Raw genomic sequence first — 17,259 nt, 5'->3', positions numbered from 1 at the left:
GAATGAGAGTGAGATGGAAGGCAGAGCAGTATTGAAACCACAGGCAGAGCCACCATGCAAATGATGTTAATGAATGTGTTCGGAGAGTGAGGGTAAGGCCTTTCATCCTCACTCAGAGAGGAGATGGGGATGGCTGGGCAAAGCTGGCCGGGCCACTCTGTCTACACCTGAGGGAAAGATTTTTGGAATCAGGGTCACAAACCCAATGAGTGGTCAGTAAAAACTGGGAACTTATTACATAAACATAACCCAAGTCATATCTTCCTTAAGGTGACAACTCTTGGCAGCAAAATTTTGCCATCAGCACCAACATCAGAACAGGCTCCCATCTATGTTGATGATGATGGATACGTTGAGTTTACTTAAACCAAATCTACCCCAGAGTCCATTAAGAAGCAAGTAGCTGTCCAGAAATATAAGTCAGCCTATCATTGCACCTCACACTATTAACAGTGGGTACCTCAAAAGGAGGGCAACTGGCAGGGGACTTTTGATTTTTACTCTACACCTCTCTATGTGGCTTAAAATTTTTTCAAGGCACGTGTATCATTTTTAAAAACAAAAACTAAAAACTTGCTCTGTCAACTGGTAGTTTTAATGAAAAGGACTAAATGCGAGGATGTATTGGGAGGCTTATATTTTAAATAAAGAACCCACTTAATGCTATTTTCAGTGAAGCCTGCTTTAAATGGCCTGGTTAAAAGAAAAGTTTCCTTTTTATTTGCTGATGTTTGTGCACAGGATAATAATGATGGGTCATAATGGATGTTCATGATACTTTCAAGTGCCTTTTGCCCTTTAAAATGTGCATACATTTTCTCTGTAGAGCCAGGAAAATGCAAAGCCGAAGAGACAACCTCTAAATACAAAGGGACATATAAGTGGCTCTTAACCAACCCTACTGATACAGCCCAAACTAGATGCATAAAAAATAAGGCTGGAAACGCTACTAGAATCTGGTAAGTATTGGCCACGTTCTAATTGCTAGTTCAAATACACAAAGATCTGCTAATTAGGGGCATGTTTCTATGTCATTTGTCTGAGCTCCTTCTCTCCCCCTCTACTGCCAGTCTTTCGGTCTTTCTTTTTTTTTTTTTGCCTACTTAAGAATATAATGCTACATAATAACATTCCAGAAAAATTTTCAACAAGACAAAAGAGAAAAAAAGTCACTCAGAAACCCATCACCTGAACACAGCTGTTTTCAGGTCAGTATATTTTTTTCATTTGGCTTTTGCTGCATTCCTTTAAGTTTTATGTAGTGATAATAAGTCCTCATATCAATAATGGAATTTTTGCTCTGGTCATTGTTCTCAGTGGTTAGAGCATTGGCCCATGCACCAAAGGGTGTTGGGTTCAATTCCGGTTAAGGGCATGTATCTGGGTTGCAGGTTCAATCACTGGCCCCAGTCGGGGCCTGTGCAGGAAGCAACCAATCTCTCTCTCTCTCTCTCTCTCTCTCTCTCTCTCTCTCTCTCTCTCCCCCCACCCCTTCTTGCATCCCTTCTACTCTCTCTGGAAAAATCAATGGAAAAATATCCTTGGGTGAGGATTAACAACAAAAAATAATAATGGAATTTATCCTTTTACTCAATGGTTTATCAATATTTGCCATGTTTTAGTCATCTTTTGTTTTTTTTCAAAATATGTAGGTTTTGTGTGTGTGTGTGTGTGTGTGTGTGTGTGTGTGTGTGTGTGTTTGACAGTCATCTTCTTAATAACAATTTTGAAAAACTGCCTCAGAAACTAACTTGTTGATGGGCCATAATAATTTACTAAGTCACTCTTCTATTGTAGACCTTATAATTTTCCTTTTTAAAATCATCAGCCCCTCTTCTATTACTCTCTGCTGTTAATGGTTTATGCATTAAGTTAAGTGGACACAGCAAAGGAGCAGCCAGTTTTGACAGAAGCGTTAAAAGCTCTGCTTTGGAGGACAACATTTTGAATTGTAGTCTACCTCTTACTCCCTACATCTAATCAGTCAACAAATCATGCATCTTTTTAAAAAGTTCAAATTCAGAGTTCACATCTAGACTTTCCTTTACAACCACACAGCCACTACCCTGGTGCAGGACCTTAATATATCTTGCCCACTATTAGAGCAGTTTCCTTGTTTTCTAATTGTCCATTACCCACCAGCTATACTCCATACTGCTGCCAGTGTGATTTTCCTAAAGTATAGTTGCCATCATGCTACCTTCTTACTCTGGTTTCACATTGCCTCAAGAATTAAGTCCAAACCCGCAGGCTCCCTTCTTTAATGCATTCCAGCCAAAAAGGGTCATTTGCCATTGTGAACTCAATAGGTGTTGCCTCGTGTCTTTTTTGCTTATGCCATTTGCTCTGTTACTGCTGCTGGTGGTGGGGCTTTTTCCAACTCTGTCCTTTTGTTACAGAAGACCGGGAAAAAAAAATCAAGCCATGCTTAGAGAAAGGAAGTTACATTTTATTAAGTGCAGGGCCAGAGAAAAATGTGCCTTTCAAATTCTGGGTCCCCCACATGGAGGAAAGCTTTTCTATTTATACTTTTCCTAGCTCTTTTGTCTCCCAAATTTGGAATGAGACTTCCGGGCCTTCTGGGAAAGAAGGCCTGCATGCTGGGAAGGGGCCATGAGACCCTATCTCAAGGCCTGGTCTGGTGTCAGCACTGACAACTCTGTCTGGGGCATAGTCCACGGCCTCTCTGGAATGGGAGTAGTCTTATTTTCCTTATTATTTAAGCAAGCAAGCGTTTACAGAAGCCAAAATAGCAAGGTTAAAATTTCCAAACAGCAGTGGATGCTTCACTTTCAGCACCAGCTTAGCTCAAAAGTTGCAAGTAAGTTTTCCTTGCTTGGTGGTTTGATACATTCAATTTTGTTCATACTGCTGTTCTTATCCTATCTTGCCTATTAAATGTAGTTACATTTACAGTCTCAAATCACCAAGTTACAAGCTCCTTGAGGGACGAGACCCCGCTCTGTTTGTCTTCACTACCTGCTACCAGTCCTAGAACACAGTGGGTGCTCAATAAATGTATTAGTTGACTTGAAATGAACTGGCTTGAATTGGATGAAGCAGAGTGGAGGGTAGATGATGCGGGTCAATGAGCTACAGAGGATGCTATACTAATTGCCTTGAGTAAATTGATATGCTAAGATAGAGACCACATTCTAACAGGAATGAGGTTAAGAAGAGAAAATGAGGGTAAGGAGACCTATCCAGAAGGGCAAAATCTCTGCCTTGACTCTTGGTTCAATGGACATTGTCAGGCCCCATCTCAGGCTTTCTTGCCTGCTTATATTTCCTTTCTAAGAGCAAAATTTTCTTCACTTTACAAACACTGGGCCTCCTCCTTTGCTGTCTCAGCCAGGAGGCTGGGAGTGGGCAAAGAGGGGAGGTATGCTAAAGATAAACCCTGATCCTTCACCATTAGCTTTAGGACTATTCTGGCCTCATCTTCCAATGAGATAAATTGTTGTTCCTCTCTCCTCTCTTTTTCAGTTCAATCAGCATGGATACTGGAAAATCTCAGTGGGAAAAACCAAAGTTTAAACAATGCCAATTGCTTCAAGACCTTCCTGATAATATTGTGGATCTTGCTAATATTACTATAAGTGATGGTAAGACTGCTCTGGAACCCCAGTTAGTCTACTTGACCTGAGATCAGAAAGAGAACAGGGAAACAAACCTCACATAGGAAAATCTACCTTACAGAAATCTAGTCTCAGAAATTAGGTAGTTCATGTTTGTGCAGGTAGGAGTGGAGCATGACAAGTTAAGACTATCAGTGCTTTTTGTTTTATAATTTCTATTTTATTTTAAAAATTTTGTTAATTATTATTTTTAATTTTATTTTATTTAAAACATGTTTGAATAGTAAACTTCACATAGTTTACTATTGAAAAAACAAAACAAAAAATACAGTGAAATATCTCCTTTCCAGAGCCATTCAATTAATATCCACAGAGATATTCTATGCATCTATAAGGAAATTTATATATGTGTATGTATATGTATATATACACATACACGATACATACATGTATATTCTCCCTCCCTTTTGTAAAAAAAGTGGAGCATGCATACATGCTCTTCTGAACTTTGCTTTTTTCTCTTAAAAATATATTGAAGAAATTATCATATTAGTATATGAAGAACTTTCTCATTCTTTTTTCCATGGCATTGCATTATACTGCATATATTTCTTTAACATGTTTCCTATGGGTGGGCATTTAAGTTGTTAATAACATTTTGTTTTTTAAAAGCTGCTATAATGGATATCATGTATATGTCATTTTGTGTAAATTGGGTATTCTTGAAGCATAAATTCCTAAAAGTAGAATTGCTGGGTCAATCATACTTTTGATGGTGTCAAAATGCTCTCTGTAATAGTTGCATCAATTTATACTCCCACTTGCAAGGCATGAAAGTGCCTGTTTCAGAATCCTTTCATCAACACAGCATGGTATCAGACTTTTGTATCTTTGGTGATTTGATAAGCAGAAATTGATATCTCAATGTACTTTAAAAAATTTTATGGATACTCAAATATAATAAAATTCACCTATTTAATGTGTACAATTCTGTGGTTTTTAGTATATTCTCTAGATTGTGCAATCATTGCTACTAATTCCAAAACATTTTAATCACTCCAAAAAGAAACCTCCATACACATTAGCAGTCACTCTTTATTCCCCTCTCCTTCCAACCCCTGGAAACCTCTAATCAACTTTGTTTCTTGCTTAATTTTATTTTATTTTTTGTAATAGCAACACATAATATGAGATCTACCCTTTTGTTAAATTTTAAGTGTATAACACATGACTATTGGCTATAATAGGTACAATGTTATACAACAGATCTTTAGAACTTATTCATCTTGCTTAACTGAAATTTTATGCCTGTTGATTAGGAACTTCCCATTTCCTCTTCCCCCAACCCCTGACAACCACCATTCTACCCTGTGCTTCTGTGAGTGCAACTGTTTTTTAGATTTCACATAGAAGTGAGATTATGCAATATCTGTCTTTCTGTGTCTGGCTTATTACACTTAGCATAATATTCTCAAGATCCATTCATGTTTCTGCAAATGGCAAGATTTTCTTTGTTTTGTGGCTGAATAGCGTTCCATTGTGTGTGTGTGTGTGTGTGTGTGTGTGTGTGTGTATATATATATATATATATATATATATATATATCACATTTTCTTTCTTTCTTTTTTTATTTTTAAAAATATGTTTTTATTGATTTTTTTAGAGAGAAAGAAACATCGATGTGAGAGTTAAAAATTGGTTGCCTCCCATACACACTCCAACTAGGGACTGAACTCACAACCTGGGCATGTGCCCTCACCGGGAATCAAACTGGTGACCTTTGAGTGTACTGGAGGATGCTCAACCAACTGAGCCACATCGGGCAGGGCTACCTATTTATTTCTTGATGTACACTTAGGTTGTTTTCATATCTTGACTATTGTGAATCTTTAATTCTCACCCGAGGATATGTTTTTATTGATTTTAAAGAGAAAGGAAAGGAGAGGGAGAGAGTGAGAGAAACATCAATGTGAGAGAGAAACATTGATCAGTTGCCTTCCATATGCTCCCTGACTGGGGATCAAACCCACAACCTGGGTATGTGCCCTGACCAGGAATAGAACCTGAGACCCTTCAGGGCATGGGATGACACTCTAGCCAACTGAGCCACACTTGTCAGGCACAGATATCTCTTTAATATAGTGATTTCATTTCCTTTAGATATATACCAACAAGTGGGATTGCTGGATCACATGGTAGTCTATTTTTAATATTTGAGGAACTTCCATACTGTTTTCCATAATGGTTGTACCAATTTACATTCCCACCAACAGTGTATAAAGGTTCCCTTTCCTCCACACCCTGGCTAACACTTATCCTTTGATAGAAATAATAGCCATCTTGGCAGTTATGAAGTGATATCTCATTGTGGTTTTGATTTGCATCTCCTTGATGATTACTGATGTTGGGCACCTTTTCATATATTTGTTAGCCTTTTATATGCCTTCTTCTGAAAAATGTCTGTTCAAGCCTTAGCCCATTTTTGATCAGTTATTTGTTTTTGTTTTTTTCTATTGAGTTTTAGCTTTTGTGTATTTTGGAGATTAACTTGTTATCAGATATATGTATGGTTTGCAAATATTTTATCCCATTGTGTAGGTTGACTTTCCACTCTGTTGATTGTTTCTTTTGCTGTCAGAAGCTTCTTTTTATGTTGTCCCACTTGTTTATTTTTATTGTTGCTGCTGTGCTTTTCATCACATACAATAAATATCAATGTCATGAGCTTTTTCCTTATGTTTTCTTCAAGAAGGTTTATAGTTTCAGATCTTATATTTAAGTCTTAAATCCATTTTGAATTGATTTTTGTGTATGGTGTAATATAAGGGTCAATATCATTGTTTTGCATGTGGATATCCAGTTTTCCCAACACCATTTGTTGAAGAGACTATCCTTTTCCCATTGTGTATTTTTGGCACCCTTGTTGAAGATCAGTTGATGGTATATGCGTGGATTTATTTCTGAGCTCTCTATTCTGTTGCATTGTTCTATATGTCTGTGTTTATACCAGTATCAGACTGTTTTGACTACTGTAGCTTTGTAATATATTTTGATACCGAGGAGTGTGATGACTTTGTTCTACTTTCTCAAGATTGATTTGGCTATTCAGGGTATTTTGTGGCTATATATGAATTTTAGAATTCCTTTTTGTTATTTCTGTAAAAAAATGTCATTGGCTAGCCTAGTTTAGTGAAATCTAATTCCCCTGAATTGTACATCCTCTGATACTACTCCTTAGAAGATGCAGCCTTCAACATGTACACATTTTCTCTGACCACCAGGGATGAGTGGTTCTACCTGAGTTTTCTCTGAGTGTTTCTTTGTCTTTCTCTTCCTTAAGCTTCTAGCTGGTCTGCCTCTATTGATATCCATCTGTTAGTGTCCGAATTGCTAGTTGATTACTCTGTTTTTTAAATGTATCTTTATTGTTGAAAGTATTACAAATGTCCCCCATTTTTCCCCCAACCTGCACCCACCCCCCACTCCCAGGCTTTCACCACACTATTGTCTGTGTCCATGGGTTATGCATATATGCATATAACTTCTTTGGTTAATCTCTTCCCACCATGCCCCATACACCTTCCTTCTGAGATTCATCAGTCTGTTCCATGCTCTGTTGTTTCTGACAAAATCATGGGTCATAAATTATTCCATGGTCTGATCCAATTAAAGTTTGTCCCTTTGGCAGAGGTGTAGTGTTGCCAGTCTTTGAGACTTCCTTCTACCTTCCTCTGGGAAAAATATGTATCCTATAGGGCAAGAGCTTAGGGGTGTGTGTGTGGGGGGTGCGTGGGCGGAGATGGTGTATGTACCCTTCATCAGATGCTTCAGCTGGCTCTTCCCTACGCAGCAGGAGCTGTGTGTGTATTTGGGAATAAGGGGAACTTATTGCTGGCACCCAGCTGCTGCTACTACCCAGTATGGATCATCTACAGTCCTGATCAGAAAGATGAGAACTGCCAATGTTCACTGGCTGTCAAACCCATTCAGAATAGCTCTTATACCCCAGGGACCTGGGGGAGATGGTGACTGCTACTTGGTTACCTAGCCCAGTGGAAAAATACATCCACAAAGCAGAGCTGTGGGAGATAGGTGTAGATCCAGCTCATATGCCATGGCCTCCCACTGTACTTATCAAGTTTCTGCTGATTTTGTTGAATGTATGCATCTCAATTTGTTGTAATATCTCCCATCAATCTCAAGAGACTTTGAATGATTGTGTTTGATCATTTTGATCAGTTTAATAGATGTCTCTCTTGGTGATCTTTTCCACAAACCCCTCCTTATACCACCATTCTGAAAGTCCTGCCTACCCTTATCCATGTTCTTTTAAGTATGCATAAAGATTTTCCTCATATAGTTTCAGTTTATATACACCTTGTCAGGCATAACTCTAGTGTATAAAGTGGGTTCATCCTACATCGAAAAGTTGGAAATTGGGGCACAGGCATTCCAGGTATTGCAGAATAGCTAGGGAATTGCCTTGAGGTAGTGAAATTCTCAGACTGGTCTAACTTGGAAAAGTTGTAAATTTGGAATCCTTGCCAAGGAATATCTAAAAGAATTAGATAAACAAGCACAGATATGATGGTTTCTAGATCTGAAATCATGGAGGGTAATAGAGAGTATTGCAACTTGGAGTAGGCAGCAAGAGAGAGAGAGAGGTCTGTGCTTCACGCTGAACTTCTTCCTAAGTGAAACATTTTTCTTAGACATGCTAATATAATTTTCTCTGTGGATGAAAAAGTCAACAACCATAATAACAAAAACATTGCATTGGATTGGGGTTTTTAGAAAATTAACTGTCAGAAGTTGTGTTTTTTTTTTACTTTGCAGAGGAAGAAGACATTTGGATGGTGACTATAATGTATACCTATAAATGAAAGATAACCTATTAAGTTTATTAGCTTTAGAGGAATCCTTCTTTTTCTCATTGTAAGTTAAGAGCTTAATGAAAAATAGGTACAATATAAAGGAGAGAAAAATATATATTCAAGTCGAAACAATTTTTGTTTAGCTTTCAATCTTGCTGACAACGCGTTAGATATCTTGGTTGGAGAAAACTCACCAGTTTCCCACTTAAATATTCATTTCTCATAACTCCTTAATATCACATAGTTAGAAAAAGTACTCTTATGTCAAAGGTTTGTGGGTTATGCTCAGTTTTTGTTATCTCCATAATATTGAAGATGCACCACACTCTAATAAAGTTGGCTGCAAATTCTCATAAAACTGTTTTCTGTCTGTGTACATCCCACTGTCAGTGCAGGATAGTGTGTGATTGAGATAGAACAATGTATTTCCCAGCTATGTCAGGCAGAACTGCAAAGCACTGGTGTTTCAACCCCCAACACCATGGAGAAAAGGGACAAAAGCACAGATGCTGTAGTAGAAAGTGATATTGAAGAACACTAGCATTGGAATCAAACAGGCCTGGGATAAAATCTGGTTAGAACTCCTATGTATTAATTTATTAATCTGTAGAAAGGGAATGATAATAAAGTACCCACCATATAGGGTTATTGTGGTAATTAAATGAAAAAAATCCTACCTAATAATAGACAAATATGCAAATTGACCATACCTCCAACACACCCAAGCCACGCCCACAAGCCACGCCCACCATCCAATCAGAGCGAGCATGCAAATTAACCCAAACCAAGATGGCTACAGCCACAGAGAGCAAGGTTTCCTAGGTAACAGAGGAAGCCAAGCTTTCTGCCTGCCCTTGCCAGGCCTAAGCCTCCACTCAAGCTACAAAGTTTCAATTATAGAAGGTAAACAAATTCAAACAAATGGCGGCAGAATGGAGCTTGAGAGAGCAGGCCAGGGTTGCCGCCGGCAACAGGGGAAGCAAAGCTTTCCGCACACCTTGGCCGGGCCCACCCGCTTAAGGCAACAAAGTTTCAATTATAACCCCAACACAAATGGCTGCCGGCCTTGGAGGGAGCCCCAGGCTTGGCTCCGCTCCAGGCTACAAAGTTTCAATTGTAGAAGGAAAATAAATTCCAGATACCAGGGCCTCCGCTTGGGTTGCCGGGGGGCGTAGCTGGCCTGCAAACCACCACAGGCCCCTCGCTCAGGCCGCCCAACGCCCCAAGGGAACCCCCACCTGATCCGGGACACCCTTCAGGGCAAACCAGCTGGCCCCCACCCCTGTACTAGGCCTCTATCCTATCTAATAAAAGAGTAATATACAGATTGATCATCACTGCAACACACAATATAGCTGCCCCCATGTGGTCAAAGATCCTGCCCCCATGTGGACACAAGATGGCCACCACAAGATGGCCAGCAGGAGAGGGCAGTTGGGAGGCACCCGGCCTGCAAGGGAGGGCAGTTGAGAAGGACCAGGCCTGCAAGGGAGGGCAGTTGGAGGTGATCAACCCTGCAGGAGAGGGCAGTTAGGGGTGACCAGGCCGGCAGAGGAGGGAAGTTGGGGGCAAACAGGCTGGCAGCAGAGTGGTTAGGGGGTGATCAGGCTGGCAGGCAGAAGTGGTTAGGGGCAATCAGTAAGGCAGGCAGGCAAGTAGTTGGGAGCCAGCAGTCCTGGATTGTGAGAGGGATGTCCGACTGCCCGTCAGACATCCCTCTCACAATCCAGGACTGCTGGCTCCCAACTACTTGCAACATTTGTTGCTCCTGAGGATAAAATATTTGCGAAATAATGTTTTTTTCCTCAAAGTGACATACTACCCAAGTTATGCTCAGTTTTTTTGGCAAAGTTTGACACACCAAGCTCAAAAGGTTGCCCATCACTATTCCAATCCCATCTGCCATCTGACTGCAACTGCATGAGAAACACCAAGCAAAACACTGCTCAACTGAGTCCATTCAAAACACAGAAACATGATGGATAATAATAAATTGTTGTTTTAAGTCAGTAAGTTTTGGGGTAGAATATGCAGCAGTCAGAAATAAAATACTGGCTCATGGGAATTGCTCGATAAATAACAGATAATATTATTGTTTTGATTGTTGCAATTACTGTCAGATTAATTATAACAATTTTAAGCAATGGGAATATATTCTAAAACAATTAAGGGATGATTCCTTTTCTTGCTTTTGCTTGGGGACTAAGACTCTTTACACGAGTGTAATTTGTGCTGAAATTTTACTTAAAAAACATATAACTCTAGATTAAAGGTCTAGAATTACTTTCTACAATATAGTTGGTCTCCTAGTGGCTTGTTGTTTACTTTTATTCTGCCACAGCAGGGAGTGCATGAAGTGAAGTCACACCACTGCAGCCCAAAGAATGATGACCACAGGTAGGCAGCTCTGGCTATCCCATTTACAACAAAGCCTGAACAATTTCATTATAGCAGTGGAAAGATCTGTGAGTGAACACTCTGTATTTTTCTTCCGTCTCTGGTCTTATTGTTTTCTCAGATTCTTTAACTGATCAGAAGATAGATATAACAAGGACAAAATATTAATTTATAAGAAACTAGTACAACCTTGTTCAATCTCCCCTCTTCCTTTCATCTCCTCAGAGAGAACTTTCTGCCTACTCAGTTCCTATGTAAGACATTGTTGCGCAGAGTGAAGTGATGGTTAAGAGCAGGAGAGGGATTGAAATTGAGAAGATCTCAGTTAAGATTCCTTAATTTACATTAATAGTGAAAAAAGAGTTGATTCAGAGCTTTATTATTTTGTTTTCCCGAACAGAGTTTGTTATTTGTAATGTAACCTGGGTTAAGTGTGTTATGAGCATATCTCTCTGAAATTTTTCTCAACAGATTGTATTTTTCAATTATTTTCCATTGTATTTTGGTTACTGGACTTGAATGTGAGTGATTTAAGCTAGGAGGATACCACAAGGAAGCTAAGCTTTATACAGGTTATGTTGAACTAAAATCTAATTAGTGTTGTATTTTGTTTAACAAAGCTCTTAACTTTGAAAGTAGACAATTATTCAAACAAAAGCTATTTTTTTCCGAATATTTAAAATTTATTTTTGAGAACAAGATATTCTCATCTATAACCAAAACATCATTAACAAAACCAAGCTGTTATAATAATGTCATCTAACATATAGACCCATCCACATTTTCCCTTGTCGTTACCAAAATGTCCTGCTTTGCTTTTTAAAAATCCAGGATCCAATCAAGGATCATGTGTTGTATTTGGTTGCCACGCATCTTTAGTCTCTTTTAATATAGAAAAGCATTCCTTTTTTTCGTTTTTCATGAAATTGATAATGTTTGAAGAGTCCAGGCCTGTTGTTTTTGGTGGAATATGCTATAATCTTGTTCTGATTGCTTCCAGCAATTTTTTTGGCAGGAATACTACTGTGATACTTATTTCCTATTGCATTGCCTCAGGTACTGCCTGCTAGTCTCCTGGCTGGAAAGGTGCCCTCCCGCCCCTGCCCCACATGGCAGGTGTAGGTTGCTCAGGGTCAAAGAGAAGGAGTTGGGGGCAGAAGTCAGACAGGTCTGCATGGCTCCAGACCCTTGGTCTTTACCACATTGCCCTCTCTTCTAGAAAGGATTATTTAGCCTATGAAGTTCCACAAGTTACATGTCTATTTTATTACTACTAGAGGCCCGGTGCATGAATTAGTGGATGGGTGGGGTACCTCAGTCTGGCTGGTGATTGAGGAGATTGGGGCCATCTCGCCCAGTCCCAATAGGGGCCGATTGGGCCAGTCGGCCTTGGGGAGGGACCATGGGAGGTTAACAGGCCATGGAGGTTGGCTGTAGGAGATCACTAACCAATAGGGACCAGCTCCTGCATTGAGTGTCTCTCCCCTGATGGTCAGTGAGCATCATAGTGACTGGTCGACCTGTCGTTCGGTTGACCAGTCGTAACAGTCACTTAGGCTTTTATATATATAGATATATTTAATGATGCTTTCAGTTTATTTAAAAAAATAAATCTTTATTGTTCAGATTTTTACAATTGTTCTTCTTTTTTCCCCCCATAGCTCCCCTCCACCTGGTTCCCACCCCACCCTCTTCCCTTACCCCTTCCACTGTCCTCATCCATAGGTGTACGATTTTTGTCCAGTCTCTTCCTGCACCCCCACACCCCTTTCCCCCTAAGAATTGTCAGTCCACTCCCTTTCTATAGCCCTGATTCTATTATATTCACCAGTTTATTCTGTTCATCAGATTTTTTTATTCACTTGATTTTTAGATTCACTTGTTGATAGATATGTATTTGTTGTTCATAATTTTTATCTTTACCTTTTTCTTTTTCTTCCTCTTCTTAAAGAATACCCTTCAGCATTTCATATAATACTGGTTTGGCGGTGATGAACTCCTTTAGCTTTTTCTTATCTGTGAAGCTCTTTATCTGACCTTCCATTCTGAATGATAACTTTGCTGGGTAGAGTAATCTTGGTTGTAGGTTCTTGCTATTCATTACTTTGAATATTTCTTGCCACTCCCATCTGGCCTGCATAGTTTCTGTTGAGAAATCAGCAGACAGTCGTATGGGTACTCCCTTGTAGGTAATTAACTGTTTTTCTCTTGCTGCTTTTAATATTCTCTCTTTGTCTTTTGCTCTTGGCATTTTAATTATGATGTGTCTTGGTATGATTCTCTTTGGATTCCTTTTGTTTGGGGTTCTCTGCACTTCCTGGACTTGTAAGTTTATTTCTTTCAACAGGTGGGGGAAGTTTTCTGTCATTATTTCTTCAAATAGTTTTTTAGTATCTTGCTCTATCTCTTCTTCTGGCACCCCCATAATTCTGATGTTGGTACGCTTGAAGTTGTTCCAGAGGCTCCTTACACTATCTTCATATTTTTGGATCCTTTTTGCTTTTCTGGTTAGGTGTTTTTTGCTTCTTTGTATTTCAAATCTTTGACTTGATTCTTGCAATCCTCTAGTTTGCTGTTGGATCTCTCTATATTATTCTTTATTTCAGTCAGTGTATGCTTAATTTCTAGTTGGTCCTTTTTCATATCCTCGAGGGTCTCACTAAATTTATCAGCCTTTTCTAGAAAATTCTTGAAAAACCTTATAACTTGGTTTTAAACTCTATATCCAGTCATTTGCTTTCCTCCATTTCTTTCATTTGTGATCTTGTTCTTTGTCTCCGCATTTTGGCTGCTTCCCTGAGTTGATAGAGTGGCTTTGTGTGCTAAGTGTCCTATAGGGCCCAGTGGCTCAGCCTCCCCATTTACTTGAGGTGGACACTCTTGGTGCACCCCTTTGTGGGCTGTGTGCACAGTCTTGTTGTAGTTAAGCCTTGATTGTTGTTGGTGTCACTGGTGTATCCCTTATGGATCTGAGGAGTTGTAATCTGGATGGTCCTACTCTGACCCCTGGGTACACTGGCTCTTGGATCTCCAAGGAGGTGCTAATTTAGTCTCTGCCTGAGGCCACCCAGCAGGAGCTACGGAGAGATCTGCAGATTCCTCTTCTTTGTTTGGGTTTTGGAGGTGCCCAGATGAGGCCCAGCTGTGAAGCAATGCAAGCTGCTGTGGGGCCTTGGGCCTTCTTTTGGATGTTCTGGGTCTCACTGACTCAGCTGCACTTTGTTAGGTAAGTTTAGATTTCAAAGGACCAAGTCATTCATATGCAAAAGCCTCTGTTCACAGCTGGGGTGGGGTGGAGTCTCAGGGCAGAGCAAACAGCAATGGCTTCCCATCAGCTCTGCCCTAAGAGGCCCCCAGATCTCAGATAATCACTGCAAGCACCTCTGAGAGAAAGCCGCCCTTGAGTTCTGCCCACTGCCAGACCATCCAATTTCTCCCCTTATAAGTCTGGGTCCCCAGAGTCTCACCCGGAACTGAGTTCAGAGCAGTTGGGAGCCTTTGTCTCCTTCCCAATTGAAAAAGACAGCCACGTACTCAGTTGCCAGCCCTCTCCACGCACCCGCCTCCATACCTCTGCCTTTACTTCCGCAGCTCCTCTGAGTCTCAGTGTGCTTTTCTCTTTCCTTCTAGTTGTAGAATTTCCATTCAGCCAGCCTTCCTTGGATTCCTTTTATTTCTTCTTGTCTGATCGCTTTGGCTAGCACTTCCAGTATTATGTTGAACAGAAATGGTGCAAGTGGGTATCCCTGTCTTGTTCCTGTTCTTAGGGGAAATGGATTTAGTTTTTGCCCATTGAGTATGATGTTGGCTGTAGGTTTGTCATATAAGGCTTTTATTATGTTGAAGTATGATCCTTCTATTCCCACCTTGCTGAGAGTTTTTATCAGAAAAGGGTGTTGGACTTTGTCAAATGCCTTTTCTGCATCAATCAATATGATTATGTGATTTTTGTCTCTCAATTTGTTTATGTGATGTGTCATGTTTATTGATTTTCAGATATTGTACCAGCCTTGCATCCCTGGAATAAATCCAATTTGGTCATGGTGTATGATTTTTCTAATGTAATGCTGAATCCGGTTTGCTAGAATTTTGTTGAGGATTTTAGCATCTATGTTCATCAGGGATATTGGCCTGTGGTTCTCTTTCTTTGTGGTGTCTTTATCTGGTTTTGGGATTAGGGTAATGCTGGCTTCATAGAAAGAGCTTGGAAGTGTCCCTTCCTCTTGAATTTTTTTGAATAGTCTGAGAAGGATTGGTTTTAGTTCTTCTTTGAATGTTCAGTAAAACTCCCCTGTGAAACCATCTGGTCCAGGGCTTGTGTTTGTTGGAAGCTTTTTGATTACTGTTTCAATTTCTTCAGTAGTTATCAGCCTATTTCGTTTTTTTTTAAAATTCTTCCTTATTGAATTTTGGAAGCTTGTCTATGAATGTGTCCATTTCGTCGAGGTTGTCCAGTTTTTTGGAGTAGAGTAGTTTGTAGTATTTTTATTTTTACAAACCTTTGTATATCAGTAGGGTCAGTTGTTACTTCACCTCTTTCATTTCTGATTTTGTTTATTTGGGCCCTCTCTCTTTGTTTCCTGGTGAGCCTGGTGAGAAGTTCATCAATCTTATTTATCCTTTCAAAGAACCAGCTCTTGGTTTCATTGATCTTTTGTATTTTTTTTTTTTGGTCTCTATGTCATTTATTTCTGCTCTGATCTTTATTATTTCCTTCCTTCTGGATACTGTGGGCTTTTCTTTTCTTTTCTTTTTTTTTTGAGGTATCCCTGTAGAGCTATGAACTTCCCTCTCAGGACTGCTTTCATTGTGTCCCATAGATTTTGGATTGTTGTGTTTTCATTGTCATTTGTTTCCAGGATGCTTTTTATTTCTTCTTTGATTTATTTGGTAACCCAATCATTATTTAATAGCATGCTATTTAGCCTCCAAGTGTTTCATTGTTTTTATTGTAGTTTATTTCTAGTTTTATGCCATTATGATCTGAGAAGATGCTTGTTATGATTTCTACCCTCTTGAATTTGAAGAGACTTTGCCTGTGTCTTAATATGTGGTCTATCTTTGAAAATGTCCCATGTGCACTGGAGAAGAATGTATATTCTGTAGCTTTGGGGTGAAATATTCTGAAGATGTCAATTAGGATTGTCCATCTGATCTAGTGTGTCATTTAGGATTGCTATTTCTTTGCTGATTTGTTGTTTAGAGGATTTATCCAGTGGTGTCAGTGGAGTATTAAAGTCCCCTACTATGACTGTATTGCTATCAATTTCTCCCTTGATATCTTCCAGAAGTTGTTTTATGTATTTGGGCACTCCTGTATTGGTTGCATATATGTTTGCCAGAGTTATATCTTCTTGTTGAATTGCTCCCTTTAGTATTATGTAGTGGCCTTCCTTATCTCTTGTTATGGCCTTTACTTTGAGGTGTATTTTGTCAGATATAAATATCACAACCCCAGCTTTTTTCTCATTTCCATTTGCCTGAAAATTTTTTTTCCATACCTTCACTCTCAGTCTGTGTGAATCCTTTGTTTTGAGGTGAGTCTCTTGCAGATTGCAAATATATGGGTCATGTTTTCTTATCCATTCAGTTACCCTATGTCTTTTGATTATATAATTTAATCCATTTACACCTAATGTTTTTATTGATAAGTACTTCTTTGTTGTCATTTTTATTCTTAATATTTGTGTTTCTTCTTGCCTTTCTGTTTCTCCTTTTTACAGCAGTCCCTTTAGCATTTCTTGCATTGCTGGCTTGGTAGTAATAAACTCTCTTAGTCCTTTTTTGTCTGTGAAGCTCCTGATTTCACCTTCAATTTTGAATAATAGCCTTGCTGGGTATAGTATTCTTGGATTCAATCCCTTGCTTTGCATCACTTTGTATATTTTATTCCATTTCCTCCTGGCCTGATGTGTTTCTGTTGAGAAATCAGTTGATAATCTAATGGGAGATCCCTTGTAGGTAACTTACTGACTCTCTCTGGCAGCCTTTAAGATTCTTACTTTGTCCTTAGTGTTTGCCAATTTAATTATGATGTGTCTTGGTGTAGGCCTTTTGGAGTTCATCTTGTTTGGAACTCTATGTGCTTCTTGGACTTGTGTAGTTTTTTTTTTCTTGCCAATATCAGGGAAGTTTTCTGTCATTATTTCTTCAAACATGTTTTTTATTCCTTGTTTCTCTTCCTCTCCTTCTGGCACCCCTATTATCGAATGTTGTTTCATTTTGTGTTGTCCTAAAGCTCCCTTAGGCTCTCCTCTTGCTTTTTAAATCTTCTTTCTGGTTGCTGCTGTGTTTGTGTGTGTTTTTTTTCTTACCTTGTCTTGTAATTTGCTGATGCGGTCCTCTGCCTCTTCTAGTCTACTGTTTAAGCCTTCCATTGTGCTCTTTATTGCAGCTATGTCATTCTTCAT

General features: G+C 39.3%; 1 protein-coding gene across 1 annotated transcript in view; it reads left to right on the top strand.

The window, feature by feature from the left end:
- Window positions 1-17,259, top strand: part of LOC307095401 (adhesion G-protein coupled receptor G4-like) — a gene marked incomplete at both ends in the record, with an annotated part of 116,952 nt that overhangs the window by 3,794 nt on the left and 95,899 nt on the right. The window contains 2 exons of the mRNA XM_079764607.1: window positions 827-959; window positions 3,487-3,605. Of these exons, the coding sequence (XP_079620733.1) occupies window positions 827-959; window positions 3,487-3,605 (252 nt within the window). The remainder of the gene's footprint in view (window positions 1-826; window positions 960-3,486; window positions 3,606-17,259) is intronic.

Source organism: Cnephaeus nilssonii (genome assembly GCF_951640355.1).
Source record: "Cnephaeus nilssonii genome assembly, chromosome: X".
NCBI lineage: Eukaryota > Metazoa > Chordata > Mammalia > Chiroptera > Vespertilionidae > Cnephaeus > Cnephaeus nilssonii.
The sequence above is the reverse complement of the archived record's forward strand: the minus strand, read 5'-3'. Positions and strand labels throughout refer to the sequence as shown.